The sequence below is a fragment of the Apostichopus japonicus genome, chromosome 12 (genome assembly GCF_037975245.1).
Source record: "Apostichopus japonicus isolate 1M-3 chromosome 12, ASM3797524v1, whole genome shotgun sequence".
Lineage (NCBI taxonomy): Eukaryota > Metazoa > Echinodermata > Holothuroidea > Aspidochirotida > Stichopodidae > Apostichopus > Apostichopus japonicus.
In genome coordinates this window covers 28,812,945-28,831,130 of record NC_092572.1, presented here as the reverse complement: position 1 = coordinate 28,831,130, position 18,186 = coordinate 28,812,945, and the positions used below count along the sequence as shown (strand labels likewise).

Below are 18,186 nucleotides of genomic sequence, written 5' to 3'. Positions count from 1 at the left end.
GTTTATTATTTTGGTTTTTTTGCCCGAACTGACATTTACAGGTACCGAAAACAATAGGCCCACCTTCTCACTATGGCGGATCTAAATACCAAGTTTGAGTTAAGTTCAACTTTTCCTTGTTGAGTTACGGTGTACCCAAGCAATTGTTACAGACACACACACACACGTTGACTACATAGGATCCTTTTGCTAAAGCAGGGAACCAAAAATAATGTGATTCATTTCTACATGACATCCACCCAGTGGCGTCGCCAAGGGGGGCCAGGGGGGTACGTGCCCCCTGGAAAACCTAGTGCCCCCCAAGTGCCCCCCCCATCTGAGATTTGGGTTGGTAAAAATATATATATATATATTTTGTTATATTCAACTCCCATCATCTGAGTTGGTTTTTCATATGGACAAAGAAGCACAGTCATTCGTATTTTCTTCAAATGAGCTGCGAGAAAATGAAAAAGTTTATCCTTGACCGTCGGGTATCGAAGTCGTAACCCGCGCCATCACAACAGGTGTCAATATTTACATTGAATGTGTCAGTGCTCACGCCTTACCAGCCGCTATACACATCCGCTTCGCGAGCTACATGACTCATCGTTCAAAACAATGAATTTCCCTGTTCTGGCTGTGCTGCAGCCGTGTTTTTATTTCCTAGGAAGTAGGACGAATATTCAGAGAATCACTAGGTGCAGTCCAATCAAATTCCTGAAAATTAGTAGGCCACCCCTTCTCTCCAGACAACACTATTTCTGGACCTTTCTCATGATTCTGACATCAGAACATGAAAGAACGCGCTTTATTTTTTTCTGGACCGATGAGTAATATCGTTGCTCTGAACCCTAACCTTGATTTCGAAACAAATTTGAGAATCCCGTATTTTTTGTGGACCCATATATTAACCCTGTTGTGTAGGGGGTGCAGAGGTCATTTGAGGTCAGATGCTTGTAGGAACAAATGGCGAATGTTCACACCTGCATACTGAGCCATACTCGATGTGTGATCAAACTTTGGATTGCATGGTGAGATCCCTGATACGAGCCAATAACGATGCTGGAACCTGTTACATCTTAATAGACAAGAGCATCAATGACGCAGTATCTCAATACTGGAAGTTCTAATTTTGATTCCTAGTTTCTTATCTTTGCTCAGTCTCTACAATTATCAATATCAATATATATAATATTTTTGGTCATATAGTTTGACGTCAATGACAACAGTCAAATAAGAAGAGGCGAACAACTCAACCATATTCTTGATGCCCGCCTTGAGAAAGCTAGGCCTATCGACCTACTGTAGGTTACTGTAGACTGTAGTGGTGACTACCATCAAAACTGTGTACACTTCCAATTATCAAAACAACCCACGTTTTTCCATCTCAATAATTTTGACATGAAGATTTCGTGGATTTATGACTTGGAAAAAATAATGTACATATGTAGAATATAAGTTTTAAATTGAAAGTGATGGGTGGCCTCCTCCTCCCCTAATAGCCACCCCAGTTCCTCTCCATTTTAGTATTTTCTTTTAATTCTTTGTATATTTGATGTCAAACATCACAGGTTCAAAAGAAAGCTAAACATACAGTACTTCTTATAACCTTATTATATCCTTATAAATAAGACATAACCTTATCCAATTTTTATAGTCTTATAAAAGTTGTAATGCTATGGCCGGCTCCTCTTTTATACATACTCCAGTGAAATATACCAAACAAGCTGTTAATTCATAATGATGCTTCATTCTAGAAATGCACAATATACACTCTATTCCAAATGAATAGTTGTTGTATTATCCCATTAACATTATGTTAAATTTATGGAGTCACAGTTAATATATAAGTTGGAAACTTAACTTAAAATTTAAAACACACTGTAAGGCAATCAAACAAACTTACTGTACCATGGCCCAAAACTGCCTGAACACCACCAGTACAATGCTAATGTGGCTATTACTAAATGAAGGCCTAATATAGAATGCATTAGGCCTAGCCTAAACTTGTAGCATTCAGCAGCACAACAAAGTGTATACGTAATTATACAAAATACCTGATGGGCAATCAAACAAACTTATCATGACTCTTGCTCTGAAAAACTACCTGAACAAAAGAACAATCCTTAAATTGATATTACTAAAACCATGGAGCTATAAACAGACGAAGTCCTAATATAAATTAAATGCACAACAATGTGTATATGGAATTAGTGTGCATTGGTCGTGAGGGTGACCATTTTCGTATATCTAACATGTAGCTGCCATGAGGCATAGCCAATCTGCTACAAACCAGACTTGGAGGCGGGGCTTGAGTCATAGCCAATCTGCTACACAAGACTTGGAGGCGGGGCTTAATCATCAAAAACAATGAAACAAACAAGTTTTGGAGCGTGTGCAAAAAGGCCTCATTTCAACTGTTTTTCAGAGGGATTTGGCCAAATTTGGACATAAATCGGTGAAAAAGTCATAGAATGGATACAATTCTGGAATAAAAAATAGTAACTTTTGTTGGCCTATATGATATATGCTTGCTCTGGAAATTCCAGAGAAAAAGAACTTTGTATGAAGACGCTGAAAAATTTTTAAGAGAAGAGAGAGTCCCACTTACTGTTACAATATCTCTATACATGTAATGTATTGAGATAAAAATGGGAGAAAACGAGAAGGACAAGAGAGGAGTCGGGAGTCATGCACACATTAATTCAACAAATATAGGTTCTATTGATAGGGTTAGGCATAATATCGACAGCATGTGGTTCATATCCTCTGCAAAATTCTGCGCGTTGTTAAAATCATTACCTCAAAAATAGCAATTTCTGGAGATATCTTCAGAACGAATTTAGCATCAAATGTGGCACCATTTTGCATCTAGCCCATCCTCCGTATGCGAAAATTTTCCACCCCCTCCCCTTAGACCCCTCCCCCGGGAGGGCGATCCGTAACCACCTAAGTGCCCCCCATGAAATGCTGGTGCCCCCCTGTGCCCCCCAGACTGAAAAGTCTGGTGATGCCACTGCATCCACCTGCTACAGTAAGTTTGACATCCATATTTTCTTTGTTGGGCTACTATATTTAACTGGCTTGACATTGTGACTTCTGCTGACCTCAAATGACCCTCCACTCTATATATTAAATTATCTACTCAATATTGGCTATCCACATACTAGAAGCAGACAATCCATCCATCCATGTTTTATATTTTGAGATATCATGTATACCCTAGGGCTACTCAGGAATATGGTGCAGCCTTGGTCACATTGCATGCAAACTGTACAGTTAAATGTGAGTAGATCATTGCAGCAGCTGATCAAACTCAAATGGTAAATGTAAGTGATGGTGCTGATCATACTGATTTTGTTTTTAAGATATTTTAGCCAGGCAATAAAGCAGACCTTTAATTCCACTTATCCTGTCAAAAAATATAACTTTTCAACAAAGACACTGTTTATCCATATTCAGTGCTACCCATTGTGTAGCTAATGAGAGTACAGTATGTCAAATTGAATATTGTAGTACCAATCCATTTCACAATATTAGTGTCTATAGTTTTGTCCCCTGTACAGCATACCTATTCCCTTTCACTCTTTTTTCCCATTTTGTCCTTATTGTTCTCTACATAGTTATGTCTTCCCAGAGTTCAGTGAATCTATGATCATTAGCAAGGGCGTAGGAACCGGGGTGGGGGCTGGGGGCGCCAGCCCCCCAGTGAAAAATACGGGGGGCAGAAGTATCATTCCACCCCCCCGCTTCGCAAGTCAGAAAACCCCTTTTCCATTTCCAAATGAGAAAAAAGTCTCATTTGGAACACCAAATTGCATCTAAGGCCAGGTGAAAATGTAAAATTATTTACAAAATGGAGCGGGTGTTGAAGTGTGCTATATTGCACCAAATTGCATCTGAGGCCACCTGGAAATGCAAAAAAATTCCAAAGGGGAGGGGGACACCCTGTCCCCTTAGACCCCTCTCCCAGGCTGGCCATCAGTCTTCAGCCCTCCCCCCCAACTCAAAAATACCTTCCTACACCACTGATCATTAGCCCCATTGTTTGCTTTAAAGAGGAGCACACTGTTCCCTTTGTGGTCTCTGGCAGGCTTTACCACAAGCTCTGTTATGACTTGTTTGTTAGAGGAATTTTCTAGTGGAAAATGGGATCCAGTCCTTCCTGTCATATCATATTTTGTCTTAGTATTTCACTATTAAGCCTTGCCATATGATGAATTGTAGTTTTTGTGATAGAGTGCTTGAAACGTTGGCCCTTCCTGCCAGAAAATTTGAATCTAAGGACCGGCCTACAACCAAGACGTCAGTGCGTCACATCAGTCACACTCGATCAGATCTCACTCAAAGCTTGGCCTTGATACGCTACACAAGAGTGTGTATAGACTTCGCGTATGCTTGTGAATACAAAAGATCTCACTAAGATTGGCCTTGATTCACTACACAGGAATGTCTACAGAATTTGCATACGGCTGTGAATACAACGTAATGACGTCACAGAGGCCTCTCTTTTCTGCCGGAACTATTAAAAGTGATTCAAAATATCTCACAAATATCAAATATCTGAACAACATTGAACATATTATGAAGAAGAACTAGTTACCTGTAGGGATCTCTGGAAAGTTTTAGCTCTCCAAAAGGTTGCTAACTTGCAACTTCACAGGGAAATTTCCATATACACCCTATTTTACTTCAGCAATTTTAACTTTCCTCGCTACAGTGTAGCTTGCTAATGATAGCATCCCTGCAGCCCCCCCCCCCCCAACGAAGTGACGCGATAACGTCAACGTCACTCTCCAATGTTCAAATCATATTAGATTAAGTTGGCGCAAGATTCAAAAATTCACTTCTCCTGAATCATAGGATGAAAACATCCCAAACATCCCTAGGACTGTGGCGATGATAATTCCAAATCCAGTACTCATAGGTCAGGCTTTGTTTCATTCTTGATTAAGTCTTTATAGTTATTTCATGTTCTGTGTAATCTCTGGAGGAATAAGTTAAAGGTGTGGGCAGTTTGCCTACTTCCTGGAGAATTTGTGACTAAGGCTTAAGTAAAATCTTGTCTCTAGGGTGGGAAAAATAATTTCTCTCAAAGCTTCTTTGTTTTAAATTTCTAAAAAAAAACACTTAAGTTTGCAAGCAACTCTACCATTCACCAAGAGACTCCAAGCTGTCATGCATCTGCAGTAGAGACAAGCTAGAAGACTGTTAGAAATTAGTTACATTAATTTCAATACAGGTAAAGAGTTCATCTTTTAACCCTGCCCCAAACCCCTTAGGAGCCTAGTCAGTTTCATTGTGCATACCTTCTGTATATTACCTGTGAATGTATGCACTATGCAGGTTAGTTCTGTGATAGTAATGTGCACACAGAGTACCAGCCTTTATTAAGTGTAATTTGAATTAATTAGTTTATTGATCTCCTGTGATGGCAGAATGCACAAAGAATGTATTTATTTAGGAATTAATACCAGTAACAGCTATAGTGAGACTACAGGTACAGCATATAATTACTAAATTGTATTGTGTGTAAATTCTGTATCATTTTAACTGAACATTGTTTAATAGCTGTTTACAGGGTTGATTATGGCACTTATATTCCCTCAGCCATAATTTGTGTATAGCTATGTCCTAACCTACATTGAATTAATGTGAGAGAATTGAAAGTGCTTCAGGTTATTGGTCCAACGAGAGCCAACATTGGGATATTAGTTTTATTATGTATTGCTGTGATTATGTCGAGCATTACCCGTCACTCTAATGCACTCATCTTTATTGTTCAGTTGGTAATAAGTGTCACCTATTCGAGCTATGTTTAGATCCCATGATGCAGTGCTACACTTTTACTAGTTGCCATGGTGACAGGATTTGCTGAACTTACTGTCAACTTCTGGGTTGAAAGAGTTGTAGCAATATATTTTAGTAGATAGGACTGAGGCTCTATTAAGGTTTTGTTAGAATGATAGCAAGTATTAGCAGCCCTAATAGTCACTCCTAATTGGTACAGATTCCATCAGACCAGATAAAGCTGATATTCTTTGTGATATAGTCTCTGCTTTGTAGCCTACTTTTAGTCCAAGGGGTTGCTTAGGTACATGCAGCCTAAACAAAGGTGTTTGTTGCCATGGCAACCTGTTGTCTAAGTCAGAAGTTGCAAATGGGCCGAAGTGGTTAGAGTGCTACTTGTTGTTGTTATTATTACTAAATGAGGGATTTCCCCGTTAGAGTTTACTGCAAAATTTTCTGCTCCCGAACTTGACAGTCATTTGCTGCTCATAATTAGCTACAAAATTCATCATAAATTTAATTTTTCTTTCTTGACCTATAACTATGGGCTTCAGTTGGGTACAGGCCAATGTCTTGTCAGGAGTCATTATAACTAAGTATTGTGTGTTCATGTATGGGTATTTTAAAGGGCATGTTTTCATGGACTGCAGGGACATAAGTTTTTCTGAGCGAGTTTTCAAGACTTTTTAAATCTTAGTAACAATACTGTATTAAGGGTCTACACAGTTTTTATAATGGAAGAAAATTTCAGAGGATTTTGGAATTTATTTGCCCTGTTCTGTATGTATGTGTTGCTATGAGAGGTTTTGCTTCTCTAATCCTATCAAAGTTTTCTTCTCATTTCTTCTCTAAATTTATTAACATTGCCCAAAAACTAGCAATAAGTGTGCTCTTAGGAAATATTTGTATGCACCGAAGCCAAATATGTTTCTATTGGAGGTCTAGAACTGGTCTACAGTGTTTATAATTCAAGAAATTTGAGAGGAGTTTGGAATTTATTCACCCTGTACTGTATGTATGTGTTGCTACTCGCTATGAGAGGTTTTGCTACAGCTTTCAATCCTATTAAAACTTTCTTCTCATTTTTTCTCTAAATTTATTGATATTGCCACAAAATAGCAATAAGTGTGCTCATAGGAGATGTTCTAATGCATCAAACTCAAATATGCTTTATTAGAGGTCTACACAGTTTTTATAATGCAAGAAAATTTCAGAGGATTTTATAATTTTTTTGCCCTGTGCTGTATGTATGTAATTGCTATGAGAAGTTCAATCCTATTAAAATTTTCTTCTCATTTTTCACTAAATTTATTCATATTGCCACAAAATAACAATTAGTGTGCTCTTAGGAGATATTCGTATGCACCGAACCCAAATATGTTTCTATTGGAGGTCTACACAGTTTTTTTATAATACAAGAAATTTCAGAGGATTTTGAAAATTATTCGCCCTGTTCTGTATGTATGTGTTGCTATGAGAGGTTTTGCTACAGCTTTCAATCCTTTTTAAAAAATTTCTCATTTTTTCACTAAATTTATTGATATTGCCACAAGTGTAGCAATAAGTGTGCTCTTAGGAGATGTTCTAGCATCAAACCCAAATATGTTTTATTAGAGGTCTACACAGTTTTTTATAATGCAAGAAATTTCAGAGGATTTTGGAATTTATTCACCCTGTGCTGTATGTATGTATGTAATTGCTATGAGAGGTTTTGCTACTTCAGTCCTATTAAAATTTTCTTCTCATTTTTTCACTAAATTTATTGATATTGCCACAAAATAGCAATAAGTGTGCTCTTAGGAGATGTTCGTATGCACCGAACCCAAATATGTTTCTATTGGAGGTCTACACAGTTTTTTATAATGCAAGAAATTTCAGAGGATTTTGGAATTTATTCGCCCTGTGCTGTATGTATGTGTTGCTATGAGAGGTTTTGCTACTTCAATCCTAGTAAAATTTTCTTCTCATTTTTTCTCTAAATTTATTGATATTGCCTTAAAATAGCAATAAGTGTGCTCTTAGGAGATGTTCGTATGCACGGAACCCAAATATGTTTCTATTGGAGGTCTGAACAGTTTTTTATAATGCAAGAAATTTCAGAGGATTTTGGAATTTATTCGCCCTGTACTGTATGTATGTGTTGCTATGAGAGGTTTTGCTACTTCAGTCCTATTAAAATTTTCTTCTCATTTTTTCTCTAAATTTATTGATATTGCCACAAAATAGCAATAAGTGTGCTCTTAGGAGATGTTCGTATGCACGGAACCCAAATATGTTTCTATTGGAGGTCTACACAGTTTTTTATAATGCAAGAAATTTCAGAGGATTTTGGACTTTATTTGCCCTGTACTGTATGTATGTGTTGCTATGAGAGGTTTTGCTACTTCAGTCCTATTAAAATTTTCTTCTCATTTTTTCTCTAAATTTATTGATATTGCCTTAAAACAGCAATAAGTGTGCTCTTAGGAGATGTTCGTAGGCACCGAACCCAAATATTGTTCTATTGGAGTTCTACACAGTTTTTTATAATGCAAGAAATTTCAGAGGATTTTGGAATTTATTCGCCCTGTACTGTATGTATGTGTTGCTATGAGAGGTTTTGCTACTTCAGTCCTATTAAAATTTTCTTCTCATTTTTGCTCTAAATTTATTGATATTGCCACAAAATAGCAATAAGTGTGCTCTTAGGAGATGTTCGTATGCACAGAACCCAAATATGTTTCTATTGGAGGTCTACACAGTTTTTTATAATGCAAGAAATTTCAGAGGATTTTGGAATTTCTTCACCCTGTGCTGTATGTATGTAATTGCTATGAGAGGTTTTGCTACTTCAGTCCTATTAAAATTTTCTATTCATTTTTTCACTAAATTTATTGATATTGCCACAAAATAGCAATAAGTGTGCTCTTAGGAGATGTTCGTATTCACTTATGTAGGATTACCTAATCTTAGCAAGCTGGATTGTGTACTGTGAAATGAATAAAAAAATGGCACTAAGTCATATTTGATATGAAACTCCCTATAGTATTGACTGTGTGTTCCTCAATCAGCAGTTTGAAATTTGCAACAAAATTTCAACTAAAAATTTGAGTCCCAAATTTCATATTATTTCTAAGACTGGCAAACAAAGTACAAATAAACGTAATCTACAGAAATGTTCGCAGTCACTGATACCTAACTTGGTAGTTTTTCTAGCCTATTTTCATTATTCTAGATGTAAAATAAAATTCCTATGTTTACTTGTTTACACTATCCTACTGTACTTACTGTGCTGTATACTCTCAGTGTTCCTCGTCTTGTTGCTGTAAACATAAACCTGTTTACATCGTTTATCCTGATTCTATTCAACCAATCATTAATAACTCGGAAAGTAAACAATGTATGATTCTCAGAGAGAGAGTAAACAACAACAGCAACAGCAGGGAGAGACCAACATGATACAAACACCAGACCAAACTCACTGCTTACAGTGATACTGTATGCTAGTGAGTAGCCTGGTGTGTTGTATTCATGTAACATCACTCCCTCCATGTTGTATCTAATGGCTCTATACTTGACTGTAGATATAAACAGATTATCTCCATAAACTGTTATATCTACAGGATAATCTCTTACTAATCCTTCCAAGGTGATTGTCTTGATTTTATGTAAACTAAAATCAAACACAATCACCTTGTTAGAAGACAAACCAATAAATATCTCTTCCTCTCTGATAGTCATACACTTGGCTGGTTCATCGCGTAACAGATCACTGTATGTGGGTATGTCGTCTGTCTTGATATTGAAGACATCCAACTGATCATCACACACAGTGACTATACGAGAATCATCCAAGAATGAAACACAACGACGAGGCCGCCATCTTGAAGGATTCTTAAATTCTTTAGAATAAAACCGAGTTATAAATGGCGACGAAGAATCAGGAATGTTTAATACAAACAGGTCTATGAATGATGTGTCTTCGTTGGTACCGCTAACAGCAACTTTGGTAGAATCCACCGTCATATCGCACAGCAAGTCGCCTTCACCGGTAAACCTGGGCAACTGTGTAGTATGAACTCTAAACAAGGCAAAAAAAGTACAATATTAGGTCAAGTTTACAAGGCTGTGTCCATGGTAACGGAGATTGTTGTCAGACACTATGCATATAGTCGCTGGAGAATGTACATTTTCATAACAAAAACAAGAAAATAACGGAAGCTGAAGCACCCTCCCCAATACTAAATAATAAACAAAAAATAAACAAATAAACAAACAACTAAACAAACTAACGGATCGAGTATATTTGCGAACATGTTGAGAGGAATTTCGCCCTAAACACGAGCTCTGGGATATGGAAATAGCTATTTTATTTACACGATTGAGTGTATCAATTCATAGGACATACAGTATTAGCGATTGGCCCGTAAGACGGGCTTTCGTCGAGCACCCGGATCACGGGTGAACATTATGCTGTGATTTATTAATTATTAAAATTAAGAATTAAACAAGCAATAAAATAATTGTGGATCAATGAGGCGCGAGGGCTTAATAAGGTTACTCAGAAGCTAGTGATTAAGTTTATATATATTCTCAGGCTGACCGGCCCATCCCAGCTGTGCAAATTATAAGAAAAGAACGTAAAAAAGAAACAATTAACAAGTAAAATGTACAAAAGGCCAATTTTAATAAACTGTAGACAACTAGGCCTATATGATAAGCAAATAAGCAAACAACTATAAACAATCAATTATAACGGATCGAGTACGTTGAGAGGAATTTCGCTCTAAATGCGAGCTCAGATCTGTACGTTACGTGTGAGGCGATACCATACAAAAAAAGTCCTGCAAAATCCTGCAGGAACCTGCGGGCCGATTTTATGCAGGATCCTGCAGGATTTATGCCAGGATTTGGCAACATCCTGCATGCTTATAATGAAGGATTCCTCTACATGCATCATGGAATCTTTGGATTTCTTGTTCGTTTGGAAGGAATCCTGTTCCATATGCACAGGACTTGTTTTTAAATATATACAGGACTTTTTTGTATGAGATTGGCCCGTGGAACGGGCTTTAAATTGAAGAGCGCCTGGATGATCCCCCACATGTGCTCTCCCGCCGCCTCCCGTTCATTCCTTTCGCCAATGCTAAATAATTAAACGATTTTCAGCTAATACATCAACAATAATAAGCAATAAGCAATGCAAGACAGGAAAGATTAACAAAGAACAGCTATAGGATCGTTGTACAGCAAAATTAAAAATAGGTGGCAATTAATATAACTATTTACGCCGTACCATTCCGTAAGAATTCTTACGGAATGGCACTATATGGTGCATGCATGGATGGCGTAATATGACGCAACGACAACAATATTAAGCCGTAGCGTATGATATCACAAATTAGAGATGGAGCATTAGTCATATTCCTCTTGACGGGATCGACCGTAGGCCTATAATTATAAAAAGTCGGTGAAATAGCGGGAACTCGAAATTGGATCCGAGCAAAGTATATACGTCCTCATGGAAACGATCGCGGAAATATTTATGATATATAATACAATATCTTTCTTACCCGCCCGTTTCCTACTTTCTTAGCGATTTTTTTCCTTGCTGTTTTTGCTCAGTTTTTTGCTTACTTTTATTGAAAGAATTAAATGGATTGAAATTTACCTCTTGAAGGTATACTACTGTAGCTGTTGGCCTAAATATTTTATATATTCAAATATGCCGGTCACCTTTGGTCAAAATTCTTACACTGTTTTAATGTCAACCTTCAAGGAAATTTTCCTCACTCGGATTTTCAGTCATCTTGTGTGTTCCTTAAAAATGTATGAGAACAATTTGGAGAGTAAAAACCTGAAGGAAAGTACATTTTGAAAACTTCTAGCAATTTTAGCGTGCTATAATTTGGGGCCATATGCTGACCTTAAGGACCTTAATTCTCCACAAAGCTTGCTGTTTTCTGCAGCATGCGTGGCAATATCGCCCTATACTGATCCTTCTTCCTCTTTTGAGAGTTCTTTAATGAATTTCTCTTGGTCGGAAGATACCTGTCCCTTGGCCAACTATCAGAAGCACAACACCTAACAGAAAAGAAGTGATCCATGCATGCAGGACCTCCGCACGATTTTACAAGCAAACACAACAGGGCGAAAGTTTTCAATTCGATGGCGCTATAGCAATTAGTGTGCTGGATTAATAAGTGTTAATAAAGCGGTAATGTAAATAGATGGCGGGCTTCCACAATTCATTATCAAATCAAGTTTTACACCCTACAAAGCGGCCGCAAGGTGCTTTTCGCAGTAGGGTACATCATATTCTTATCAAATATAGGCTTAAATGTAATGATATATCATATAGAGAGTGCATTTCCATGAACTAAAGGCCCGCTTTCCTACGCTTATATCCTCCACAAAGAAGCACATTCAGAAGGGAATTTCAAATATTACGAGTATTGTAGTGAATTACCTAAATGTATGATATTGCTCATGTACAACGTTAATCTGTTCAGTCTCTAAGCTCCAAACCGGAAATGCGAACCATATAAGATAGATTTGTGGAAGGGGTCATGCGTAAAGGTCCATGTGGTTCAAGTATAATATGGATATTTCAAAGACATATAACGGTTGTATATGGCATGAGAAATGCCTATAGGTAACTTATACTTCGTTTAAAATATCTACAGCTCTTCATTGTTCACTAATCAAATCATACAAATACCTCATTTATACGACAAACTACTTTAATGGTACGTTAAAGGTAAATAATAAACTTGGCTAATCATTCATAGATAAACTTGGCGTTTTATCCGTATGACATCTTTTCAATAAGATCAATAATAAAAGTAAAATGATACATTAATGTTTGATTGGAAATTCTAGTCTACGAGGATCACACGGAGCATACATTCAACCAATCAATGGGAGCGGTGGGGCAATCACACCTAATTCAGGCTAGTTTTACACCCCTTGAGAGGTGTTGGAGCGGTGCGGTTTGTCTCTTGGTTAGTGTTTCAGCACTTGATTGTGTTCACTAATATCGAATCGGGATTACAATTATTTATTTGTACCCTTAATGTAAATGTACTTCATTTCTCTCACATTTATTATTATGCTTCCAAGTCTCTGCGAAGGAATTTCTCACACTTTAACAGCTTTTGGTGAATTCGTCACCCCCCCCCCCCCACCAGGGCTTTAAACAAATTCCGGTGATATAAAACAAAATCTCTCTGAAAAGTAGTATGTGTGTGTGTGTGTTTCAAAGCGCTATTCGAGAACAAGAATATCCAAACCTCCACAGATCCAGGACACTGCAGGGCTAAAAAAACATCCCAAAGGAATGATCCTCTTAAGAAGAAATAACACCGCGGCGTAAATAGTCTGGTAAGGCGGATCCCAACGAAAATAAATTAACCTTGCACCCATCCGCCATAGACAACGTTCAAAAATCCCCCCAAATATATTCACCTTCTTAGCTACGTACAGTTACAATGAAATACGTCTCTTCGTAAGTCCACCAAAAGGGTATATAATTAAAGCGAACTAATATCGGGGGGCGGGGTGGGGGGCTTTTGCTCCTTACTTTACCCCACTTAAATATTTTAAAACGCTTCAATGTCTGAGGGCTTGGCCCTTTAAACCCCGCCGGGCCTCTTTGGAATATATTTGACGGTTAAGCAGTTAACATGCTGATTCTTTGAATGTAAATCAATCATGAACCGGTTATCGAGATCCCGATGTTTGTTTTACCGCTCAGATATTTGCTGCAGACGCCGATGAATCGATCGTAAAAAACAGAGGGGACGTTAAATTAACAATTGATGAACCGTATGCCACGCCACTAAGCCATTTCTCTGTCTAAGCTAGTGAATTTAAAGAAAGCTGCATGTCAGTATCTAAGTCATGTCCGTCGACAATAGATGGAGCTACTTATTTACCTCCAGATGACTTTTTACTGCATGTTTCTAGTTACCACCATCTGTCTGCACCATAGCAGTCAAAGCGCTGATGTATATAGTGACATGGATATACAACGGTTTTATTTACTTCTTAATCTAAATTTAAGAACGGGATAATCCTTCTAGTTTCAGTTTCAAACTTCTGACTGACAGGTTTTGGATTTCACTTGTTAATGTTGTTTGATATTCTTCTCTATCGTGAGGTTTCCTTAAGACTATTTGCTGTCGTGAAACGATGTTTTAAAAACGAACTTGTTGCCGCCAATGCCAAATGTATAACTCACAAAAAACGGTTGTTTACATTTATCAGCAAACGCACTGCCTTTTACTATGAAGTGTATCTCAAAAAACAACCTAACACACACCCACCCACAAACACACTATAAGACTTACTTTTGAATTTTAAAATATATAAATTCCGCATTTTTTCTCATTACTTCTAATATTCATATTCCACAGCCTCAAATACGAGAGCGCAAACCTATAGCTTCATTATGAAGAGAGATAAATAATTTAAAATTAGATTTGCGGTCGCATTCATGAATACTGAGATTTCAACAATGAGTATTACTATATTTATAGGTCTGTGTGCTTACTATACCTGTTTGTTTCTACACACGGGCGAGTCCTGAATGAATCAGTGACATTGACGTCTTATATAGAATGACCTTTGACCTCATTAAAAGCAATATATTTGTACTGACCCAGGTGAATCTACTTAAAATTATTTAGTTCATTCAAGTCGCACCTCTGGAGTTATGGTGATTCCATGATTCTCAGACTTATATCACTTTTAACCTTAAACGATCTTTACCTCCATTAATACAGAATGATTCTTGTACTCAAGAATATGGATCTCTATACCACACATTCAGCCTAATCAAGTTTCAATATTTGAGGGATCGTCATGACAACAGTATCAGACTTTGACCACTATTGACCTCTCATGAGCTTTGAACTCAACTTAAAAAAAATGCTTTCTTTGTACTCACTAAGGTAAAGTGACTTACAAAGTATGAAGTTTTAATTTTGGAGTTATGTTTATATCAAAATTATGCGTTATTTTTACTATTATGACAAGATGTCATTATTTGGACCTCATTAGAACATAATGTATGTATGTATGTGTATGTGATCTTCCCGCAAGCAGGAACTCGCGAAAGAAGCCATGGAGGCTTGTAGACTCGCAAGCTGACCGAAGCCAATCTCTCGGCACACATCCATTTAACGTCCATGTCGGGATGTTGTTATTGAACAACACCCTTGCCAGACGACACACATTGCTGTCGGCGGGGAATCGAACCGGGGATCTCATGACTGGGAGACGCCGGCGTTTCTACGTTAATACGTTAATACGTTTCTTGAACTAGCTAAGATGGATTCACATACGACGTATGAATATCATCTAAGCTTTAATTAAGAGTATTTACAAGGATTTCAGAATGTAACCTGTGTTGAACTCAAGTGATCTTTAATCTCCATATAAAACAACAAATTATTGTCCTCTGTAAGGTAAATACACACACCAAGTATTAAGTCCATCCGAGCTTGCCTTATGGCTATGAAGTTTAACGACATTGACCTTCTTGGGTTATCTCGTTTATAAGGTTTTCAGACTTTGACATCTGTTGACCTCGTATGTCCATTTGCATCCACCAATTTCAATTGGGTTCTTTTACTCACTTAAAGACAAATCCATATACAATGCATCATCTTTCGGCCATCATATACTTTTTGAGTTATTGTGTTTACAAACAGTGTCGCATACACACAGACGCACCCGCAAAAATAACGACATCACCATCAAACCATGGAGCTCTGTTTATAGCTCCATGATCAAACAAATTCCTTATGCCTCTGCCAACTTAATGAAAAAAGAACCGAGGAAGAAATTAACCGTATCATTGCTGAAAGGAACACAGGGATATACTCATGACATATTACAATAAAGCAATTGTGAAGTGGGAGATGGGTGTAACCTTCAGTCTAAAGAGAACGGGACATGAGGGACATAAAAGACGGTAAAGTGGGAGGAGGGTCACATGAAGCGGATATTACTAAAGAGGGTATTACTTACGGTGTGATCATGTGACGCTTCCTAATGTCCATCTTCTGACAGATTTCTCAAAGTTGCGCACGATCCTGCTCAAGTAAACCGATATAATAGTACTTAATTAAAGGTTCATATTAATCATACAATACAAGTGCAAAAATTGTTTCTATCTTTCGTATCAGTAAGCAGCATTGCATCTTTAACATATACTGATTTGAAAAGTATATATATAAATATGTCTAACATACGCACATCGTTGTTTGTTCTACTGTATGTAGACATGTTCAATAGGCTACTTTTGGAACACATAATTTGAATACAAGGTTTCATTGATGCTGAGAAATGAACAGCATAAAATAAGTGCGTCCCAGAAGTGATTGAATCTTTGGAAGAATTAATGTGTTGAACTAAGTACAGTCAAATTAGATCATATTTAGTAGAAATATCATTTTTTAAATGTACCTCAAATACAGTATCAAATGGTATTATAAACATAATAGTGTAACAGTGAGAAATATTGATGCAAACATGTTAGTTCTCTCATTAAGAGTTCCAATAATGAACTAAGTATTTTACGAGTTGTCAGATATGTCTACATTGCAAGAGCGTCAAGAGGAGTCTACAGTTTTTCATCTGAATTGAGGTTGACCACTCACTAAGAGTGAATGTTTTATTATGGAGTGATATGTAAGCTACAGTAATATCGCTATAAGAACTTCACGCTTAAACCTGATATACTAATATCAATCCAGTCAAAGAATATTCCCATAGCTGAACTGAAGTTCATTGTCTAAAATAATCACCGGAAATCTTAATTCATCACAAAATTTGATGAACGTATCTGGCAATAGTTCTATATTGTTTGTGTTTCTCCATGCACAATGTCTTGGTGGTCTTGGTTAATTAATACTATAGACTATCTTTCTCAGGACTCACGCAAAAAGAAACGTCTTATGCCGTTAATTTGACCTAGTTTCGAATGAGGTGTAACAGAAGTGTTAAACACCACCATCGATTCCAGAAACTCCAGCTTGCTACCGTCGGTAATTAGACACTAGTGTACAGTCAGTACATACAGCTGCGGTCAATACCCACAGCACAGTATACAAACGATACAGCGATGGACATCTCAGGTCCAGCTAAAGATAACAAGGTATCACGTTTCATAACTGTACTGTCTGCATTTTGTAGCGACACGAACAAAAGGTCACTTGCAAGCAATAGAAAGTTAACTTTTTCAGATGGCCGCACGCGGTTTGGGGCGGGTCTTCAGTGCCTTTAAGCTTATGTTTCACAGTATACCCGCTACCGGAGTACCCCATAACGCTACCTTCTAAACCATAGCCATTGACAAATATAATACTAATAACTGTGTACTGATGTAATACACACAGAAAGCGTAACACTTACATTGAAAGCCACTCTATTTCACTTGTGTGATGTTGCCGTGTGAACCAAGGATCCTTTGAATCCTTCTTCGTCAACTTAAAACACACCCGAGCTGAAAATGATCACGAATAGTCCCTTGATGTAACCCGAAGAGGAGGAAGTTACCCCAATGTAGTAAGAGTAGTAAGAACGACGTTATGGAAATACGATAAATAGAAATGAGTGGCAATATGAAAGCAGATTATTACACTGAACAGCACTGTACATATCAATACTGATCGCGTGACTGATAAACAACGCCCACTGTACACGTACGCGACTGTGCATTGAGCTGCACCAGTTGGGTTCGAAGGTTCATTTGTACACGTACACTGAAACTAGCAGATTTATGGTATGTATATTCAAGTCAACTAGTGTAGATTTTCCTTTCCTGTGTTTCCCCTTTCAATATTCAGTTTCACAGTAGAATGGATATATGATATTCATTGTGTAGCCACACGACTATGGCAAGCCATATGGGACAAACACCGTACAATATATCCGCGTATTAATTCGAATATATACGCCTCTGGAAATCGCTTTCCTACCGCTTCTCGGATTGTATCGAATGGAACTGTGGCGTGATGCCTGGTAACACAGCATGTACTGTACTGTAGCTTCTGACTGGCGCCCCCCAACCAAGAAATGTCCAAATAGGGATCGCCACCAACTAAGGGCTGGTTAACTCAGTTGTTAGAGCGCTGGGTTTGTAAACCAGAGGTCATTGACTTGAACCCCGTGCTAGCCAAAAATGTCTTTGCTCTCTCCCATTAATAAGTGAAACATTAGTAAAACATAAGTAAAACGTGGAGTGTTAGCTCAGTGGTTAACGCCGGTGCCTTCCAATCATAAGGTCCCGAGTTTGAGTCACTCCAAGATTAATGTATATGTTGTCCAGTAATAGCCAAAAGAAGTGTACAATGTTTCATCTTTGATGAATTTTGAAGGAAGTTGCAGCTATTTTCATGATTTCAAATGCCTATTGGAGTGATTAGG

The 18,186-nt window shown here is 37.6% G+C and overlaps 1 protein-coding gene and 1 long non-coding RNA gene across 4 annotated transcripts in view; one reads left to right on the top strand and one right to left on the bottom strand.

Annotated features, from left to right (window-relative positions):
- The window catches only part of LOC139977167 (uncharacterized), a 187,079-nt gene extending 169,629 nt beyond the window's left edge, over positions 1–17,450 (bottom strand). The window contains exons 1-3 of one of the 3 annotated variants that reach the window (XM_071986380.1): positions 17,173–17,450; positions 15,787–15,859; positions 9,040–9,832 (exon numbers count right to left, since the gene is read on the bottom strand). In XM_071986380.1, coding sequence (XP_071842481.1) covers positions 9,040–9,832; positions 15,787–15,818 — 825 coding nt within the window. In that variant the 5' untranslated portion in view covers positions 15,819–15,859; positions 17,173–17,450. The remainder of the gene's footprint in view (positions 1–9,039; positions 9,833–15,786; positions 15,860–17,172) is intronic. The other 2 variants (XM_071986381.1, XM_071986379.1) reach the window with 2 other exon arrangements.
- On the top strand, positions 1,722–8,894 carry LOC139977219 (uncharacterized). The gene is made up of 2 exons (XR_011796480.1): positions 1,722–6,951; positions 7,389–8,894. It is a non-coding gene; the product is annotated as an uncharacterized lncRNA (long non-coding RNA).
- Positions 17,451–18,186: the final 736 nt, after the last annotated feature.